General features: G+C 46.3%; 1 protein-coding gene across 2 annotated transcripts in view; it reads left to right on the top strand.

Annotated features, from left to right (window-relative positions):
* The window catches only part of MYH9 (myosin heavy chain 9), a 79518-nt gene that overhangs the window by 17560 nt on the left and 41528 nt on the right, over positions 1-20430 (top strand). Inside the window, exons 1-3 of one of the 2 annotated variants that reach the window (XM_074271575.1) lie at positions 5421-5495; positions 12901-13252; positions 19596-19752. In XM_074271575.1, coding sequence (XP_074127676.1) covers positions 12920-13252; positions 19596-19752 — 490 coding nt within the window. In that variant the 5' untranslated portion in view covers positions 5421-5495; positions 12901-12919. Of the gene's footprint in view, positions 1-5420; positions 5496-12900; positions 13253-19595; positions 19753-20430 lie in introns of those variants that run through there. The other variant, XM_074271574.1, reaches the window with a different exon arrangement.

Below are 20430 nucleotides of genomic sequence, written 5' to 3'. Positions count from 1 at the left end.
ATCCATTGGGAAAACATTGTTTAGAAGTTTGAGTCAGTGATGTTCCAAGACTGGGAATGGACAATAAGTGTGATCTGCAATTTACGGGGAAAGAAGAGGCTTGGAATGTCATTGAGAAATGGCAGGGTGCTTTTAATGATGCTAAGACCTTCCCTGAAATATTGCTGGCTTATAGTGGACTTTAATTCTGGGCTCAGGGAGGCAATTGGGCAAAGTGACCACCAAGGTCTTCATGCTCTGTTCATTCCTTTGAAATATGAACCTTATCTCTTAGTGCCTCCCCAAAGGTTTCCCTGTCCTATTGTGGGTCTTATTTAAGTGAGAAATGTTTGCTTTCAGCCCCTACTGAAGTCCTTCCCTCTGTTCCCAGGTATCTCTTTAGTCTTTTCAGGACCAGAGTGTGATCCTGGCTGTGACTGATAGGGGTTGAGGGAAATGGGGTTCCCCCTTTCCTTTCCCTCATGACCACAGATCATTCTTTGCATGTAGTAAAGCAATCAGAGGCAATATTATGCTCTTGGGTGGAATGGCCTGCCTTTGTCCTTCAAGCCCATGAAAATCTCCTGGATTTGCTTTAAAGTGAGCATCCTTCAAGAAAAAGAAAGAGGGTAGGGAGAGAGTGTTCTGTGGGCTCTTGCCCTGTGAAGAAGGAAGCCATAATCCATTGGTATCGGTGACTCTCAGCGGGGAAATGCTCTCCACCTATTCGAAGCAGCACTATCTGTCTTCTTGGCTTTGAGCTTTGTGTTCAAAATCTGAGCTTAACCAGGGCCATAGATCCAGGACACAGCTTTCCCCAGTTCAGAGGCTGACTTTCTATTATCCTTGCTGCTTCTTGTGAGAGTGAGAAAGTACACATGTGTTCTCTTTTCTGCTGAAAAGTAATCCCACAGTGTGGGCCTTCAGTGGATATTTACTATCATATCCAGGACACCCTCATTATTTCAGCCTTTTTGGGCCGAATCTTATATACTCCCCATTAGCTGAGTCACAGAAAGTTGTGCTGTCACACCTGGGAAGGATTGTAAAGCCCATTTAATCCAGCTACCCTTGCTCTATAGATCTAGACATTGACCTTTAGAAAAGAAATGACTTGCCCAACATTGTCTGACACAGCAAGAGGTAGCCAGCTCAATCCATAAACCCAGGGCTGCTGGCTACCAACATCATTTCACTTGACAAAAATGGAGAATCGAGGGGCATGAACATTCCAGTAGTCAAATATTGCATTTGTTGGGGGAGTTTTCTTCCATGATTCATTAAATACATTCGAGTTCAGGGTATACCCCAAATCCAGACAAACAGAAATGTTTTTTCTCTCCTCTTTATTAAAAAAGCCCTGAACCAGGCTGTAATTTATCTTAGCTTTGACTTGTGCCAGCCTAGTCTTGGGATACTTGAGAGGGATTGGTTTAGAGACTGTTCTTTCCAAAACTTACCTTGACCAGAAGGTAAACTTGGAACTTCTTTGCTTATTGCCACATGTGGCTTCTTGGTAATAGCACCAATGGCCGCAGTAGCAGCAGCTCACCCATGACTGTTTACATAGCGCTGTCCTCAGAACCAGTCAGTGAAATACCAAGTTGCAGGTATTTTACAAACAAGGAAATGGGTGAAATGACCTGCCCAGGCTTACATTAGAGCTAATAAATGTGAAAAGGGAGGTTCTGACGCAGCTCCTCAGGCTAGTGCTCTTCCCACTACATGCTTATTTATAAATTTGACCCTTAGATTCCCTCCACAGGTTGGTCACCAGCCTGATTTTGTTACTTTATGGTTTGGTTTTATTACTTGGTTTAGTTGGTGTTTCACCAGCAAGTATTTCTCTGGCCCATCTAAAGTTATTATTATTATTATTATTATATTATTAAATAAACATGGAGAATTTTTGTCTTCACAATAAATCCTGGGTACTATTGATTATTCTGTTTTACAGAAGGAGAAACTGACGCAGATAGTCATTAAGTGATTTACCCAGGATCTCCAAGTTAGTGTCAGGCTGGATTTGAACTTGGGTTTATTCTATCCACTGATCCTGCCCCCTCCCCCCTCTTCTGGGTTTTTAATCTGTAGGGATAGTCTGAAAGATGCAAATAAGATATGGTCCCTGCCCTAAAGGATGTATAAAACCCTTTTGTCTTCTGTTTCAGGATCTTAAGATCTTCTGTTGAGATCTGGACCAGACCACAGATTTTTTTCAGTCAATTCCCCCCTCCCTCCCCTCCCCAAAAAAAGGGGGAAAAAAAAAGGGAATTAACTTGCAAGTGGTCCATACCAAAGAGGGCATTTGAATCCAAGTACTCTGACCCCTAGTCCAAGGCATTTTCTTCTAGGATTGTATGTTTGCTTTAGGTCCTATTTCATCTTTGAATTCTTGACTTGTCCATATTGTTTGTGAAGTTGTATAATGTCGTTGTGTTTTGGGAGTGTGGGAGATTATTGTTTTGACGTTTTGTTTAAAGCAAGATTTGTTTTGTAGCTGCCATCCCCATTGAAAAAACTTGGCTTTCATTTCCCTCCTGGGTATAACCATTGACCTGTTCATGTTTTGACCTGTGAATGTGTTTGGAAGAAACATTGGAACAGGAGACAGAAGACTTCTTTCATTAACTATGTGAACTTGAGAGAGTCATTTACCTTCCCAATTTTAATTACTGAAAGTTTTCCATCCATCCTTAGGGCTGTTTTTGTATCACCCTTAGTTGCAAATAGATTTCTTTCCTCCTCCTATTCAGTAAACCTCTTAAAATAAAAGAAAAAAAGCAACTGTTTCTTATGCTGCTTTAAAAAATAGTAATTATTTAATTTTAAAATATTAATTTATTTGATTTAACATTTCCCATTAAATGTAAAAAACTATAAAAACCATTGACTTTTAATGAGCCCTCTTGCTTCTCTCTCCCAGTCCTTGAAGAGGGAAGCACTGTATCACTGTACACATGATGACATTTTGGCCGTGTTGCCAAAGAAAGTACAATAGAGTTCCATCACACTTGTTCAGCCATTCGTCAGCCATTTCCAGTCCTCTGCCACCATATTTTTGTATTCCTTTGATCTTTTTGGAGATACAAACCTACTAGTAGTATTCTTAAGCTATTTTATTTTTTTATTAGAGGAGGGGACTGTATCTGTCCAATCTGTCTTAGAGAGTTGTTAGGTCCATTTTGCGTGTAATTGTATAACTGTAATCCACTGTAAATATAAGAGCTTATTCTTATTATCCACTGTTGCTTTGCTGTAGTGATCCTTAGGAAAGTGGAACATTCCACAGTCTCTTCTTTCTACTTGGCCTGACTTGCTGGATGATCTTGGACAACTCACAACCTCCTGGGCCCACCATTTCCTTTTCTGCTAAGTGAGGTCTGAAGAAAGGCCCAGAGGTCCTTTCTTGCACTTTGATGATTCTTTCCCTTGTGTCCAGCCAGCACTGGAAAGCTCCGGACAGCTCCACCTTGGCACATAGACACAGCTTGGGGCAGCATATGCATCTCCAGGTGAAGTTCCTTGCAGAATTCTGGGGAAGAAGTTGTCTTCTTCAGGTGGAGAAAAATTATATTTCAGACAAGGCTAGATGTGACTTGAGGCACAACCCAAATAGGGTGTTGGGCAATGGTATCTATCGCTGTATAGGAAATCACGGTTAGCATGAGCTGGTCCGAGACTGAAAGAATTCTTCCTGCCTTTAGCAACTTAGTCCAGCAGTTTTATAGAAGAGGAGGTTCAGAAAGGTAAAATAAGTTGCCCAAGCTCATTTAGCAAGTCAGTGACTACTAAAGCAGGATTCAGTTGTTGGCTCCAGCTTCTTAGTTCTGTGCCTGCCTACTCTACTATGTTGCCCAGAACAACTAGTTTCACTTTATTGGTCATGTCCCTTTTTAATTAAAAAATAATTGAAAAGAGATCTAGTGTGTGCAAAAGGAGTATAGTATGAGGAAAGTGTCGCTTGGCATTGGTCCAGTTTGTCCCCGTCAGCCCCCATCACCGTTGTCACTGGAGAACAGTTGATGTGGAAAGATCTGAAGGATGGATGCTAGTAGCTGTGTAATTATGTCAACAGTCAGAGAAAGGGGGACTGTGATCTTAGGGTGGGCAGGCCTTAAGGGAAGCCACAATGCTGCTATTCTCTGTTGTGGCAGATGATGTCAGGAGTTTGGTTTGGGGCACCCCTTTAGAAAGGACAATGATGAGCAGAGCAAACGCAGAAGAGAGTGGCCAGGCTGGTGGGAGAACGAAGCCTCTGGGGATGGTTGATCCATTTTGTTTTGAGGCTGTGTCTTAGATGAGTTATTTATAAGAAATATTATTTATTTGCCTTATTCCTGGGGCAGACTGAGGATGAACCATCAGTAGAAGGTGCAAAGATGTGGATTTCTACTCGGCTTAGGATAAAACTCTTCAATAACAGCCTTGCCCTGGGGCCTAGTGAGAGGTACCCCCTTGACATGTGCTTCCAGTAGGCTTTAGGCAGATGGTTGAGGAAAGCCTATGTCCATCTGTCCTTCTGTCGTCATCTGTTTGGTAATGGACCTGTTGATGTTAGTTGATGTTAATGTTGATGTTGATGTTAGACCTGCAAAACAAGGTCTAACATCAGGAGGAGCTTTTGATGTTAGATGGTTGATCGTATGGTAGGGCCCAAGCTGTGAAGGTTGAGTGACAAGTAGTGTGCAGACCAAGTTCAGCAAGTGCCTGGCATGGAACATCCCTTCCCTTCAGCCACAGGCTGAAGTTGGGTTTGCCCCGGCTAGGAAAGGAGAGAGGCCTTGTAACCTTAGGTTTAAGAGTTTTCTTCTCCTTCCCCTTGGGGAGAGCAAAAGCCCATCCAATACTTGAGCCCTGATGGGTCATGGGCTGGATAGACAGACCTTCCCCATAGCTGCTTTAATCACGTGGCAGATTTTTAGCCATCTTAGTGTCAACTCAGAAAAACCAATTGGCTGCACTTTCCAGTTGAGGCAACTGCTATATAATTAAATCTCTTAAATATGTTTTTTTTTGCATTGGGTTTCAGCAGAGTATACTCAGATGCTTGAAAAGAAAAACTGTTGGCTCAGCAAAACAAGGGGAAAAGGATGGCTCAGGGATCAGAAGGGACTGAGTGGGCCCTCCCATGGTGCTCTCTTCTTCACGTGTTGTAGGGCAGGGTCTTCCATTTGCAGGCACAGGCTCTGGGTTCGAATAGAATTGTCTGTTATTTACATAACCTGCCTGGATCTGAGTTTCTTTATCTAAGTGAGAGGATTGGATTTCCGTGATCTCCAAGGTGCTTTTCAGCCTAATCTTATGATCTGCTCTCTTTATCTGAAAGTTGACTTTTCTCTCTCTTTTGAATCAGTGTATTTACTTAAAATATCATCTGACTCGGGGCAGGGATTCGGCCAGGGCCAGGTGTACACAATGTGCTGAGGTACCTCCAGATCGGTGTGTGGCTGTTAAATAGTAACTTTGCCGCTGAAATTCCTTAAAACTTACTAAGCTGAGACAACCCATATAAGGTAAATGATGCAGGAGGTGGGGGTGGGAGGGGTAGGCTGGTGTGGTCTGTTCTTTCCAGTTTGCTGGGATTTGTTTAAGGGAAGAATGTACTGTTTGCAGGCTTCCCCCTCCCCCAAGCCAGTAATGAGCAAGAAGTACATGCAGCCATGTGAATGGGAAGTTATTTTTTCAAGTCCTCAAATGAATCCAAGGCGGGGATGGGGCCAGCAGGAAAATGGGGGTCATCAACAAGAAAATGAGAGAAAAGCAAATGAAAAAAAAAATAGGGCCGGGAGGGTGAGGGGAAGTGTTTTATTGGCCAAGTGCCAATACCTGGGAGTGGACATGGGGGAGGAAGATGAGGGGCTGGCCCCTCAGAACCAGAGAGGAAGCAATAGCAGCAGATAGTAGAGCAGCTTGGAGAGCTAGGCAGGTGAGGACGACACTGGCTCATTCTTCAAATAGCTCACCAATTAAAAGCAAAAGTCAAATGTTTGGTGCCAAGTCATTTATTCGATCAGCAGAAACGCTGCCTTTCGGGCTCTGCTCTGGAGAAAGTCGGTCGACCTGTTGGGAGGAGAAAGGTGGACGAGTTCTAACAACAAAAATCCCATTGGGAGGTTACCGACTGGAAACTTAGAACAGTCCCCTGGACCGGCTTGGAAGTGCTGCCCTTTTGGATCTGCTTTCTAGTAGACAAAGAAGTCGGTATGTCCAAGTGTTGACCCTGGGACAGAGCAGGCCTTAACTTCCCCCAGAGAGGTCTTGACCCATTACGGTGTGCAGCTAGTGAGGAACAGTCACAGATGTGTATGAACAATTGTCTTTCTTCTGTGTCCCTCCCAGCCCAGTTCTGTGCCTTGTGCCTGAGTGCTGTGCTCAGTGTTTGCCAAAAGAACCGATGACCTGCTTGCCGAGGGAGCAGCTTAAGTGACCTCTAAAGTGCCTTTTTGGTGGGAATGGAAGCTCTGCTCTAGGGTCCCACCCCGCCTCTTGTAGAGATTGCCCTGCATTCCAGGATTTTGAGTCTTATCTTATTCCGCCCCCTCCCCTCCCCCCATCACACCCACCTGCACCGGAAGTGGCCTAGTCATGGAGCTAGAGGAGCTAGAGCTAGAAGGGACCAGCCTCTGGGAAGTAGGATTTGCTCAGTGGTCACCCAGGCCTTTCCCTCCAGATGGGAGTGTTCTTCCCAGATATCTTGATTATCTCCCCCAGCCTCAGGTTCCCCAATATCACAGAGAGGAGATGAAGGCCCAGGAGTGAAAGCATTGTTTAAAGTCACAAAAAGGGTGTTGAATCCTTTCTTGCCCTGAATAATGAAGAAAAGAGGCTCACAGTGGACCTCTTAAATCATTCTGGTCCTAGAGAAGCTTTGAGAAAGGCATTATGGTGTGTGTGTGTGTGTGTGTGTGTGTGTGTGTGTGTGTGTGTGTAACAGACCTGATGCTCTTCAGGAAGGGAGGGTGGAGGTGGCCATGGTCATGTGGGAGGATGGAGAGCTCCCCGTTCTAGTCATAGATGTTCTCTGGGAATGTTCCTTTAGTTGAGATGAGTCATGAGAAGTCTGTCTAGAGCCGTTTAGTGAAGGAGGAGAGAATTTTCAAGCCTCAGTGCTAAATTCCTCTCTTGCCTTTCCCCAGTCTGGCTTTCTTATCTGCTAAACATCAGCACAAAGAGCTTGGAATACTGCTAATGGAAACAAGTCTGAACTCCTTCTCCAAGCAAACAACATTCCTGAGGTGGGGGGGCTAGACAGGGCCCTCTCCCACCATCCCCTTCCCCACCAGCCTCCTGAGCAGCTGCTCTAGCCCCTCCTTCCCTCCCTCCCACTCCCCCCTCCGAGGAAGGAGCCTCTACTGAGGGAAGAAGGGCTCTCACCCCCTACGGCCCTACCTTAACAGACCTCTCTGGAGAGTTGCCAGAGCCTAAGCCAATGGAAGAAGTGATTTTGCTGGGTGGGCCCGGCCCTGCACATCCGTTAGCTTCTTTGGGCCTCCGGACTACCCCACCAGATGGCTTAGGCACTTCTGCCGATGAGTCTCAGTAAAAGGGACTGGATGTGTTGACATCATTTTAACACAAAACAAGCAATTGTAAGGAGAGAGGTAAACCAGCCATTCATTCTCGCTTCATGGAATGGAGAAGCAACGGCCAAAGCAACCCGTTTTATTGATTTAGCAATCTCGGACAGAAAGTGGATTTCCAGAATCATAATGTTCCCTTTTCATGACCGCCCATAAATGACTGGGATTTCGAGCTCCACAGGGCCAAGTCTAGTCTAATTCTGACTTTAAAAATGTAGAAACTAAGACCCAGAGAAACAGAAATTCCAGTCATAACTGGAGCTGAACTGGAGCTTTGGAACCCCAGGCCCTTTGTTTGTTTCATTAGCCCATCATGCCCCCTGGGGTCTTGCTTAATGCAAGGATTCAACCAGATTGGTAGCATTCCCATTCCCCATATTGAAGCACCTTTGACTGAGCAGACAGTAGAGTCTGTAGCTCTTAGCTTTGAAATTGTGCCCTTTTAGAAGCCTCTTGTTTAAAACCACAGCCATTCTAGGTCTTGCTCCCTCTGATTTGAAACAGCATGGTCATGTCTGAATGGACAGACTCTGGGTTATGTATTTGTCTTTCTTAAAAATACTTAAACATTTCCCCTCTTGGCCTCTTTAAAAAATAATAAAAGCTGTTTCTTCCAGCATAAGAGAGAAAGAAGCAAAATTCCCCTGTGCATGGTGGGGTATGCTTGTAGAGCAGCACCAAGTCAAGGCGGGGAAATGTGCATGTATGTATATGTATGTATTGGGCTGGAAGCAGTTTTTAGGTCAACTCTGTTACTTGGAATTGCATCATTTCCTGAAAGTTCTAATTTAGCTTCTGGTTGCATCCTGCTCAGTTATGGCCTAAAAAGGCAACTGGTTTGGTTGGAGTTGGAATTCTTCTCTGCAGGAAGCCGAGAAGGGGCAGTGAGAGCAGAGCCCTTGCCTTGGCTAGCCATCCCTGATATGGTGGCAGACAATGAGCATTCTCCCTTCCCCCCCGGCTGTCGCTGTGAAGCGCCACATACGCAAGCATTGTTTTCTGATCTTAAATCAGGAAGGACTTGCTTATTTGGAGAGATTTTTTTGATATGGGGGCCTGTTCCTTGTAGGTAGGAGTTTGGCTCCTCCCCTAGATTGGGCCTGGCATTGTGGTGTGCAGGCAGAGCCAGCAGTCCGTTCAACATTTAGGAAATTAGTCTTTTGACCCTTTTACTTTTCCAAAAGCCCTCTTTACAATGGCTGCTTCATCCAGCAGCATCTTTGAGGGTAGGTGGACTACTAACCGATCTTGTATGGGTTTCCTCATTTGAGTAAGCGAATCAGGGCCCAGGGCCCCAGTGAGTCAACTGCGAGGGTGGGGCTGTGACCCTCAGTCGGCCTGGGGTATGTGCACCAGGGACTGTTATCTGTGAATTTGAGAGATTTAGAACTAGCAGAGCCAGCCCCGAATAGAAGCCCCATTATTACTGGGAAAGCCAGCGGCCCAAACCCAGACCCAGCGTATTGATCTTGGCACTGCTTGGGAACCACGTCATCCCAGAGAAGTTATTTGTTGCCCTGTCCTTGGACTGGAAAAGTCCTAGCAAGCTGTTGTTTAATTAAAAGTTCCGATTGTGGCAAGCAAGCCGGTGGCCTTGTGAACGTCCCATGTTCTGCTGACATTCCTTTTGCCCCTTCCCACTAACGGGAAGGGAGCTCTTTTGGTTTCGTTCTCTGGGAACTGCCCTGGAGGTTGGGACCCTGGCCAAGAATGGGGATGATAGGCTCCGTCCCCTCGCCTCTCTTACAGGATGTATTCTTTTCAGGCTCAGGATAAATCTGTTGGATTTATCAAGAGTAAACAGTACAGATATTAAAACTATGATTCTTCCAAGGCTTGGAGGGTGCAGGGGGAGGTTCTGCTGGGTTATTGGAGGCAGGAAGCTCCACAGAACGCTTCCCTTTACCCCAGTGTTTATAGCAGTCTTGGGATGTTTATGGTTTCCCAGGTGCTAAGCAGCTGAAGGGAAGACCAGAATGGTCTGCTCCAATTCCTAGATTAGGGAAAGATACAGAGATGTGCTGGAGCAAGTAGCATGGCGGGAGGCTTATTTTCCATCTAGGTTTCTTCTATGCTTAACATACTGTGTTAAAGTTCATCTCTTTAAGAAAGCTAGTTACAGGTTACTGCAGTGTAACCTTGTTTGGAGAGAGAAGCATTCCTTTTGGTCATAAAACTATAGTGACCACGAAGGCAGAGACAGATTGTCTCCTTTCCCCTCCTCCTGCCTTATCCCTTCAAGGCCTGCTCCAACAACGCCTTCCCTCTGCGCCTTGTCCAGCGCTTTTTCTCTTAGACTTTGTCCACTGATAATGCCCAGCTGGATCTCCGGTCTCACTCTGTGCTCACCGAGTACTTAGCACAAGGCCATACACAATGCAGGAGCCTGATAGAAATCTCTTTCTCGAGGTCTATCCACAGATGGCGGCTCGTTTCCTATCCTCGGCATGAATGTGACCAGGGACCAAGCAAATGTTTGCTTAAACACAATAGATAGATTCTCCAGACCCTCCTCCCTTGGGGTGGAAGAGCTCAAAAGTCGAGCTTGCCCCATTCCTCCCAGCAGCAGCTCACAAGGATCTGTTAAAAACCTGCTTGGGTCAGGTCCCACGTAAGCTCTTAGATGTCCATCTCCATAGACTGAAGCTCCATGAGGCAACTGGGGCTTCTCCCATTTAGTTAGTGAGCCCTAAGGGAAAAACCCAGAGTCCCCTCAGTTTTGTCCCTAAGTTTTGGATCTCGGTGACATCTGAATCTGGAAGCATTTGGAACGAGACTCCTTGGGATTTGAATCTGCAATCTTGGAATTGGTGTGGAGGAGGGAGTGTCCTTCCTCAGCCCGGGTTGTTACTGAGTCCTGCTGAGAGGCCAGACGAGCTCAGAGCACTTGGGGCAGACTCATTGGAGCTGTGGAAGTTGATCTGGGGTCTTAGCATTCCGGTGTGGCTGAGGGTGGGCTTGATCACAGGTGTAGAGCTGGAGGGCCCTTCGTTGGTCACGGGGCCCTAGCTGATCCTTTTGCTGGTCAGAAAACTTTAGCCCAGGGAAGTAAAGGGAGCCATCTGCCTGAAGGCATTCAGGTGGAGCCTCCTGAGCTTTTCCTTCCCACTGGGCCCTGATGTTGTCTTTATGGAGACACAGGTCAGGGGAGGTTGAGGTGGATTGGCTGGGAGGCCAGGGGGGGTTAAAGGAGCTAGAGTTGGTTAGAGTGGAGAAGACAGCACTGAGCCACTGCCAAGTGTGGGGAGACTTCTCAAGGAACAAGGGATGTGATATCTCCTCCAGGTCACCGAATGTCAGGGCTCTGAGGGTGGTGCCAGCCTTGGAGAATGTGCCAAGAGATATATCTACAGGAGACAGCTTTGCTGAACCTCCAGGAAGAAGTAAACAGTAAGAGGATCATGGGGCTAGAGCTGGGAGGGAGGGGAGTTTAGAGATCCAGTCTTCCCAATTTACCAGTGAGGAAACTGAGGCCCAAGGAAATGAAGTGACTGGCTCTGGCTCACACAGGTGCCGGAGCTGGAATTCTGACTGTTCCTGTGCCACAGCTGAGAGGGAAGTTGGAAGCAAAGGGCAGAAGAAGATAAATGACCAGCACTGTCATAGACTTAGTATCATGTACTATGTGTCATGGCCCGAGCTAAGTATTTTAAAAATCTGATCTCATTTGATCCTCACAATAACTCTTGCTGCTTTCACAGTTGAGTAAAGTTTCCTCAACAGTAGTTGAAGCAAAATAGGTCTTTTTTTTAGGTCTTCCAGACTCTAAGCCCAGTGCTTTATCCACCGGGCCCCCGGCTCCGGAGGATCTGGCCCAGTCCTCTGACAGCCAAGAGAGCCCAAATATCTCACATGTCCGCGATGGTCAAAGCTGAGAGGAGCACCAACGTTTCTTGGCTTTATGGCGGGTAATCAAACCAACACTTGTTGGTAGCTCTCAGAAGGGATTGGAGAGCTCCCAGCTTCATTCTGTCGTGTGTGGGCACCCAGAACACTGTCTAACCCACAGACTGACCAGTGCTTTCTGAGTGGATTGGGCTGACCTCAATGGTGTGTCTGTTAAGCTCTTAAGCGAGCCACACTAGCATAAAACTGTGTTGTCTCGACATTTGCCCACTGCCCGACTCGCTGGACCAAGGCTTAGTTCTTCAGGCCTGGCTTGTGGATGTTCGTGACTGATTTTGAATCTGGGAGTGAATGAAATGGGATCTTTGTTTTCTTTCTAGAATAAGGAGGCTCAATATGACAGCAACCTCATTTAGCCCAAATAAAGGATTCCAACATCTTAAGCTTTCTGCTTAATTAGAACCAGATCTCTTTCGGCCCCTCCTCTTTTTGGTTCATAAAATTTCCTAAAATGTCCAGTGCCCATCTGAGAGGTAGTCTTGGGATTTTAAATGCAAAATACTTTAGAATCCTTAAAATACAGCATAATTGAGAGCTATTATTCTGATGAGCACAGAGGCCCTTTCTTTTAAAAAAAAAAAATTAACTTAGGCTGGCTGTGTGAGGATGACCTTCGGGGAGCAGTCTGTCTTCTTCTGGGGTAAGACATGCATATTAATCACACTTGGCTTCAGAACCACAACATAAGTCCTCTCTGGGTATCGTGATGTGGTAGAATGTTGCAGCAGCCAGCACGGGCCCGCTTATCTGATTTATACAAAAATCTGAGTAATTGGTTTCACTTTTCAGTACATACCTCTCCTTTTCCATTCAGAAAGAACTCTGGGTGTTGTTTGTGGATCCTGGTTTTGTTTTGTTTTGTTGGCTTCGGTATGTTCAGCATAATTTATGTTTCTCTGACTAAGCATCCTTCTGAAAATGGATTTTTTTCATTCTTCAGTCCACTTTCTTCTTTCTGAAAGTGTTTCCTTCCCTATTGTTTCAAATCATGCAGAAGATCTATTGTGATCTGATCCAAGGTTATCTAATCCTGATTAAGAGCTAGACTTTGCTTTATAAGCTAAAGACGCCAGTAGCTTCAGTGGTTTGTGTTTCATGGTGACTTGCTGTTTCCAAAGGGAGACTGCAGAAAGATTCTGGAGAGTTGAGAATCTGCTGTATCTAGACACAGTTTTGTCAGAAGGGGTGTGGAAGAAAGAGCATTGGCTCTGGCCCTCACTAGGACCCGGTGGATCGCTGAATTCTCTGGCCTAGTGTTTATTGTACCCACTTCACAGTAATGTTGTCACAAGGACGGCGGCCTGTGAGCTTTCTCAAGCGCTGTAGCACTGTGAGTGCTCCTACAAAGGCCGATGTGAGCCTGTGTCGGTAGCTGGATTTCAGTTGAATGCTCCAATATCTAATATCTTCTTTTCCTCCTTCTATTTGGCAGGTCCTAGGTAGCAATCAAGATGGCCCAGCAAGCTGCTGATAAGTATCTCTATGTGGACAAGAACTTCATCAATAACCCCTTGGCTCAGGCCGATTGGGCCGCCAAGAAGCTGGTCTGGGTCCCTTCTGAGAAGAATGGCTTTGAGCCTGCTAGTCTCAAAGAGGAAGTGGGTGATGAAGCCATCGTGGAGCTGATCGAAAATGGGAAAAAGGTCAAAGTGAATAAGGATGACATCCAGAAGATGAACCCCCCAAAGTTCTCTAAGGTGGAAGACATGGCGGAGCTCACCTGCCTCAATGAGGCATCCGTGCTCCACAACCTGAAGGAGAGGTACTACTCGGGGCTCATCTATGTAAGTACTTGAGCTGAAGTCACTGACTTCCCTCTAGAAACACGGAACTGATGACAGAGTAGCCCATACCCCATAGGACCTTGGGATACCCTACAGCCATTCGGGCTCCAATGAAGGGGACATTAGAACTCTGTGGAAAGTTTTAAACAGTATCCTCTTACAGTAAACAGGAAGCACCTTCTAAACCAAACAAACTGAGATGTTTATGAGGTTTTCCCATCCAGCAGGTTTCTTTTCTCTTACTTCTGGGCCAGGTGAGGCTGCTGCCGGTACTCCTAGTCTGGTGGTCCTTTCCCCAGTGTCCTGCCTCTCTGCTCCTCCCTCCTTTCTCACTGTGGGCCTGCAGGCTAATTCTGTGAGCATCCTTTGAGTAGATGACTGACTGATTGACTCAGATATCAAAGTAGCAAAATAATCCTGGATTCATAGGATTATAGGAACTCTTTGTTTCCATTCTTCCATTTTTCAAATGAGTGAACTGAGTCCCAGAAAAAAAGCAATTGGTCTGTGGCTTGTAGATGGGATTGCCTCAGAAAAAATAACTCTTAAATTTTTTTTTAAAAAACTAAAGGAAAAAACTCTTGCTCTCATTTGAAGAAATGGGGATGTCATATTGCCCTGTGGTATTATGATCCATTTAGGCTTTTAGGCTTGTCACCGGGACAGTCTTAATGGAGAATGTATATGTCTCGTCCCACTCTGACATGGGTTTTCAGAGCAGCCATCAGTCACTTAGGACAGTTATTAGCTTCGCTGATTCTGAGCCATATTTGGAGCTGAAGCAAAGGGGAATTGAGCTATCTCTTCCAACACCTTGATTTTTTTTTTTCTTTTTTTTTTTTTAATTTTTATTTATTTTTTAATGCATGAGTAATTTTTTTTTTTTTATAATATTATCCCTTGTATTCATTTTTTTGATTTTCTTTATAAGTAAGTAATTTGGTGAATGAATGTCTTTTGTTTATGTTGAGGCCCTGTGTGGAAATCCCCACCTTGTCCTGTAACAAAGACAAGCCGTCACATACAAATGTGGGGTGATAGCCAAGCCTTACTGAGCTTTTTTTTTTAATAGACAGTTCAGCTAGAAAAGGGAAGTGATGAGATCTGGGACTTGCCCGAGTTCCCCCAAGGGGCTGCTGGTCAAACTGAAATTAGAAGGAGGATGGAGTCCCAAGCCGGCATCTGCATGCTGGGCCCAGCTCTGTCACCTAGAGGGGGGTGACCTTGAATCGAACGTCACCAGCCTTTACTTTCCTTATCTGCAACATGGGAATGCCACCGGTTAGTCTGAAGAATTGCAGAGTGGCTGTATAAGTTCTATAGTCTGAGTGGACTTAAGTTGCCCCAGGAGACATATTTTTAAAATGTGGCCAATGTGAGATTTGTTTTGCAATTTGGTTTCAGTGTCTTTCTTCTCCCTCTACCCCATTGATGGAGGTGTGAGAGGGAGAATAAAATAGATTTTTGTTGACTGAAAAAATAAGATTTAATTTTTAAAAAATAGAAGTTAGTTTTTATGAGAAATTGCCTTTTCTCATTCTCTGGCCTTTTTTTCAGAAGGCCTGTGGGCCTCAGACATTTCATGTTTTTGTTGACCTATAATACTAAATGTGTCTCAAGGTCTTACTAGAATATTGAACCCTGGGATTGGGTTCCTTGAATTCTAGATCCAGCTCTGCCCCTAAGGAGTGAAGCCATCTAGGGACCTCTGGCCGCTGTCCTTGTGAGCCGGCCCCGTTTCTGACGAGCCACTCGGCTAAGCTCCCAGTGGCTGGGCTACCTCCAGGGTGCTGCTCTCTCCCCCTTCTGATTTGCTCTGATTCAGGTTGATAGCACGCTCTGCTTTAGGGTCAGGCTTCCGTCCTTCCTTCCCCTGGGGCCGCGGTGGTGCTGGACACAAGCGCCACAATGCCTTGAGGACCAGCGGGGTGACTTTGAGCTCTGCTCCAGGTAGTTTTCAGATTCCATGGATAGTGTCCCAACAGTGAAAGCCAGCCAGATTTGAAATGGGCTGCTTCCTCTGGGAGAGCTCACAGGTTTGAGGATGAATTAAAGGGTTTAAGCCAAAACAAAACAAAGAACCTTGGCATGTGGGTGTCCTTATTACCTCCATTTTACAAGTGAGGAAATTGAGGTAGACAGGTTGCATGACCCAGCCAGGGCCACACAGAAGGTCATCTCTGTGCAGGTGGCTAGGTCTGTTCTGATATGACCTCAACCAGCCATGGAGTCTGGGGCGCCCTTCTGTCCTGCAATTCAGGGATCTCGAATTTGGTGGCTTTATGGCCATTGATACCATGTCCATGCCCTCGACTCTCGAGGTGACTGACACTGTAAAAAGCTGAGTTCAGTGCTTGAACCTTTGGTAATTAATGACTCCTCATCGAGGAGTCCAAGCAGCTCTTCCTCCTTCAGAGGTCAGTAACCCTTCTCACGGCCACAGGGGTTGGCGAATTGGAGGATGTCAGAGCTGGAAGGGAGGCAGCTCGCTGGCCTGAGACACTTACAGGCTGTGTGATCCTGGACTTCCCCGTGTCTGCCTCAGCTTCCCCATCTGCCAAATGGGCTAAACCAGGATCCGTGCCAGTAAAACCCTAGATGGTGTCACCGGAGTTAGAAGTAACTGAAAAAGACTGAGTCCCATGTGTCAGCCTGGTTGTGGGTGGGTGGGACGCTGGCCCTGGGCTCGGGAAGACCCCTTCAGATGTGGTCCCAGGCACTTAGTGACTGTGTGAGCCTGGACAAGCCACTTCACCCTGCTTGCCTCAGTGTCCTCGCCTGTAAAAGGAGTTAGAAAAGGAGGTGGCCATCCAGTCCGGGATCTTTGCCAAAAAAAAAGAAAACCAAATAGCTTCATGAAGAGTCGGGCACAAATTGTAACATCAAAAAGCTTGAAGGGCCCTTAAAGATCCTCAGGTCCAACCCTAGAGATTAGGAAACTTGAGACCCAGAGAGGTTAAGTCACTTGTCCTAGCAGAGATCAGAGAGGACAGTGGAGACCTTAGAGTATCTGGCAGTGCTGGAAGGCCCAGGTGTGAGCCATACACAGACAGTGTCTATTGGGAGGGGGAAACATCTGGGAGGTCGCTGGCGCGCAGCATTCTGGGTAAGGACGTTGCCACCTACACTGATCTCTACAGGCACTACACTGGCCTGCTCTCCTTCAGGAGATAAGAAGAGAGAAATAAAATAATATAATAAGATAATATAATATACATATATATATATATATATAATATACAATATAAGATAATATAATATATAATAAGATAATATAATATAAGATACATGTCTATACAGAATATTCAGAAGTATAAATGCTACACAATGTGAGGGTGATTGGTAAAATTTTAAAATACTGGTAGGTTCCTGAAAGTGCCCATAAGCACCATCTTGTGCTCTCCATCACTGTGGTTAATGATAAAAACTTTCAACACAGTACTATAATAATAATAATTTATTGTTATTAATTTTATTGTGTTGTTATGACATTAAGTTATTCTTATTGATAATAATAACCCCATTGTGTGCCACGTATTGGACTGAGTGATTTATTGTTGTTCTTTTTCATAACAACAATAATAGCTAGCACTTATGTAGCATTATTGTATGCCGGGCACCGGACTCAGTGCTTTGTAAATCTCCTCTCCATAGGACTTGATCCTCACTAGAGGTTGTTGTTTTATCCTCCACATTTTTTAAAATTTTATTTTATTTTATTTTTGTTTGTTTGTTTGTTTGTTTTTTTCCCTGAGGCTGGGGTTAAGTGACTTGCCCAGGCTCACACAGCCTAGGAATGTTAAGTGTCTGAGACCAGATTTGAACTCCTGACTTCAGGGCCGGTGCTCTATCCACTGCGCCCCCTAGCTGCCCCACATTTTTTTTTTAAACATTTGAATGGCCTGATTCCAAGAGAGGTTAAGCTTCTTCCTAGGGGCACAGCTGGGTTTGAACTCGGGTTTTCCTGATTCTAAGCCCAGAGCTCTATTTTCCCTGCACCATTTAGGATTGTATTTGTAATTGGAAACATCATCCAGAGAGGGCGGTTTCAAGGCCTATGTGGCTGTTTCATTGTGACTCTACAAGAAAGTCTCCCGGAGACGGATGATGGTCAGGCTGGAGGCTCGGCTCCCTGGCTCCAGTGGCCCTGGGAATTGTGGTTCCTTGTTGGGGGATGGAGGATTTCCACGGCTCCAGGTGGTTAGTGGGAAGGTTTGGGGCTCCATGATTCCATTTCCCTCACTTTCCTCTGGGCAGCCTCCCTCGGACTCATGGGCTCCATTGTGGAGGAATAACCGGCTGTTCTCTGCCTTGGACCGATAGAAATAAGGTTTCTGTGTCTGCCACACTAGGGACGGCCACAGGAGGTCAGGCAGGGACAGGTCCCTCCATGCTTAGGCCGGGGCCTATGGTCTTGTAGCCCAAGGGCCGACACAGGCTTGTGTAGTGGGAGCTGTGGCTGGTAGAGGGGCCCTGGCAGGATCACACGCTCCTCCTCCAAATGTAGCCCCTGGGTCCACATCTCTGCAGGGGAGCGCGCAACAAGTGTGTGGTGCAGAGTGCTGGCTCCGAGCCCCACATCCCAGCTCCCCCATGTCCCTCAGAGAAGGCCGCTCTGCTTCTGGAACCTGCCGCCCTTGGGGCCCACACACCCAACCCCGGTCTGCCCTCAAAGCTCAGTGTCCTTAGCTGCCTTTGCTCTTGGGGATAATCAGCTTCCCTCCTCAGGAAGGCTCAGGAAAGTACTGCAGTAGAGAGATTCAGGGAGATATTGCTCCCATTAAAGGAAGGCCTAAGTGGGTGCAGGGCCCCTAGACCCAAGGATTTTCTCCGTAGACATGTAAAGCCTGGGGGTGTTCTACAGGAGCAGCGAGCCCCCGAGCAGTGCGGTCCTGCAGCTGCCTCGTGCTGGCGGCCCACGTGGAGGTTCTAGGCCCTTCTGGGCCACACCTGGCAACGAAGAGCTTGCAGGGAGTCCTTTGGGTTCTAGGCGTGCCAGGCTCACAAGGGATCTGCTCCTACTCCGGGGCCAGTCTGCCCTGAAAAGGCCCTGCGGGGGATTGAGTTAGTCACCTCCCAACGAAGGGAAAAGCCCCAAAGGCAAGAAGGGAGCTTATGGCACAGGAGAAAGGAATCAGTGAGCGGGACGGCCTCCCCCAGCCAGTTTGGCCTGCCACGAGCGTTGGTGCCCACGGGTACTCCCTGCAGGGCCAGGTGTCACCCAGGGTGGCTCTCCAGCAGCCAGTCCTGTGGTGTAGGGATGGGACCAGGCAGGGGGCTGGCAGCAGAGGAACAGGTGGCCTGAGAAACATCCTTAAGGGGTAACTTTGGACTTGAGTTGAGGAAACTGGAGTGTCTCTTTTGCCACGCAGCCATGTGATCAAAAGTTCAGGGGCCAACTTGCCCTTCTGGGGCTCTGTCTTCTCCTGAATAGACCGAAGGACTGGAGGTGGATCTCCAAGGTCCTTGCCGGTCCTTGAGCCCACTTTCTTCCACCTGGTGCTCAGGGGCTCGCTTTTAGGAAATGGGAGCATGGCTCAGTGCTGTTAGCCCAGATTGTGGACTGGCAGCCCCTGATACTGGCTCAAGAAACACTGAGAACCTACTTGTATGATACACATGCTAATGAAAATCCTCCGTCCTGGGCTGGTTCAGAGACTGGCCCCTTACCCTTCAAACCTGGTTTCCCATGAACACTGATGCATTTTCAGATGAGAAGCCTATTAGTCACCAGTTTGTTTTCCATGTCTTACAGTGGGACTCTGAGGTAGGGCCTAAAGTTCTAGACTTGGAATTATGAAAACCTGGCTCCAAGTCCTGCCTTAGCTTTATGATCACGTGGGCAGATCACGTAGCCTCTGTGAACCTCAGCTTCCTCATCTGTGAAATGGCAGTAACATTTTCTTCCTAGAAATCACATGAATTAATATGTATCAATATGTATGAAGTGCTTTCAAAACCTTGAAGTGCTGTGTAAGCCATTGGTACTTTATTTTGAACTTGACTGATTGCATTATTATTATTTTTTCCCACTGAGGCAATTGGGGTTGAGTGACTTGTCCAGGGTCAAATAGCCAGGAAGTGTCTGAAGTCATATTTGCACTCGGGTCCTCTGTCTTCAGGGCTAGTGTTCTATGCACCTAGCTGCCTCTGCATTTTATTTTTAATTTTCAACTTTTTTTTCACTCATTTTATTTTTCCACTCATAAAATTCTGGTGAAGAAAACTCAAGCACAAGGTTTGTTGTGAAATTTCAGAGACTTTATACTGCACTTTGCATTTACTGCTGTCAATAAAATTTGCCGAGGCTCGTCACTTACTATTGTCCTTTTCTTTTATTCAGACCTATTCGGGCCTGTTCTGTGTGGTCATCAACCCTTACAAGAACCTGCCCATTTACTCTGAAGAGATTGTGGAGATGTACAAAGGCAAAAAAAGGCACGAGATGCCCCCTCATATCTATGCCATCACAGACACCGCCTACAGGAGCATGATGCAAGGTGAGTGGTCCTGGGGTGCTGCTTCTCCTTAGGGCTGGGGATAATCTAAAGTGTTTCCTGGTTTTTAAATAAAGTACACCACTCCACGCTCCCTCTAAAAACTTCTGGTGGCTGAGCAGTGCATCATGGGAGGATCCCAAACCCCAACCAAAGGGCTAGACCGAAGGGCTGAAAAGTTCTGTTATTCTCAGCACACTGATGGTATTCTAGCCGACGTCTTCCTTCATGTCACGCTTTCTGAAAAGCATCCCTCCAGATTTTAACAGTCGTAATCTAAAGCTTGCGTTGTCTTGTAGTGATACTTTTTCATATCGTGTATGAAATCATTCTAAACGTAGGAGCTGGGGTAGGGGCTGTCTTTTGTTGATGAGCTAGGATGAATGGAAGTCTGTCAGGTGGTCCATTCTTCCCTTCACTGGGGGACATGTGCCCTCAACGTGATTTTGTTGTGGAGGAGCCAGATTTCTCTTTATCAGCAGGAAAATGCAGCAGTCTTATTCCCTAGCATCAATTTCTGATTCCTCGAACATTTCCGTGAGTTCATCCACAACTCTGCTTGGTGAGGGCATGGGTATTCCTTGTTTACCTTGCCCGGCCACAAAGGCTTGAGAGGAAAGGAGCCTCATGTCGTGGCCTCCAGCTTTCCTGAGGATACCCCTTGGTAACTCTGCTCAACCA

This window comes from Sminthopsis crassicaudata, chromosome 5 (assembly GCF_048593235.1).
Source record: "Sminthopsis crassicaudata isolate SCR6 chromosome 5, ASM4859323v1, whole genome shotgun sequence".
NCBI lineage: Eukaryota > Metazoa > Chordata > Mammalia > Dasyuromorphia > Dasyuridae > Sminthopsis > Sminthopsis crassicaudata.
This window is presented reverse-complemented; position numbering and strand designations above follow the sequence as displayed.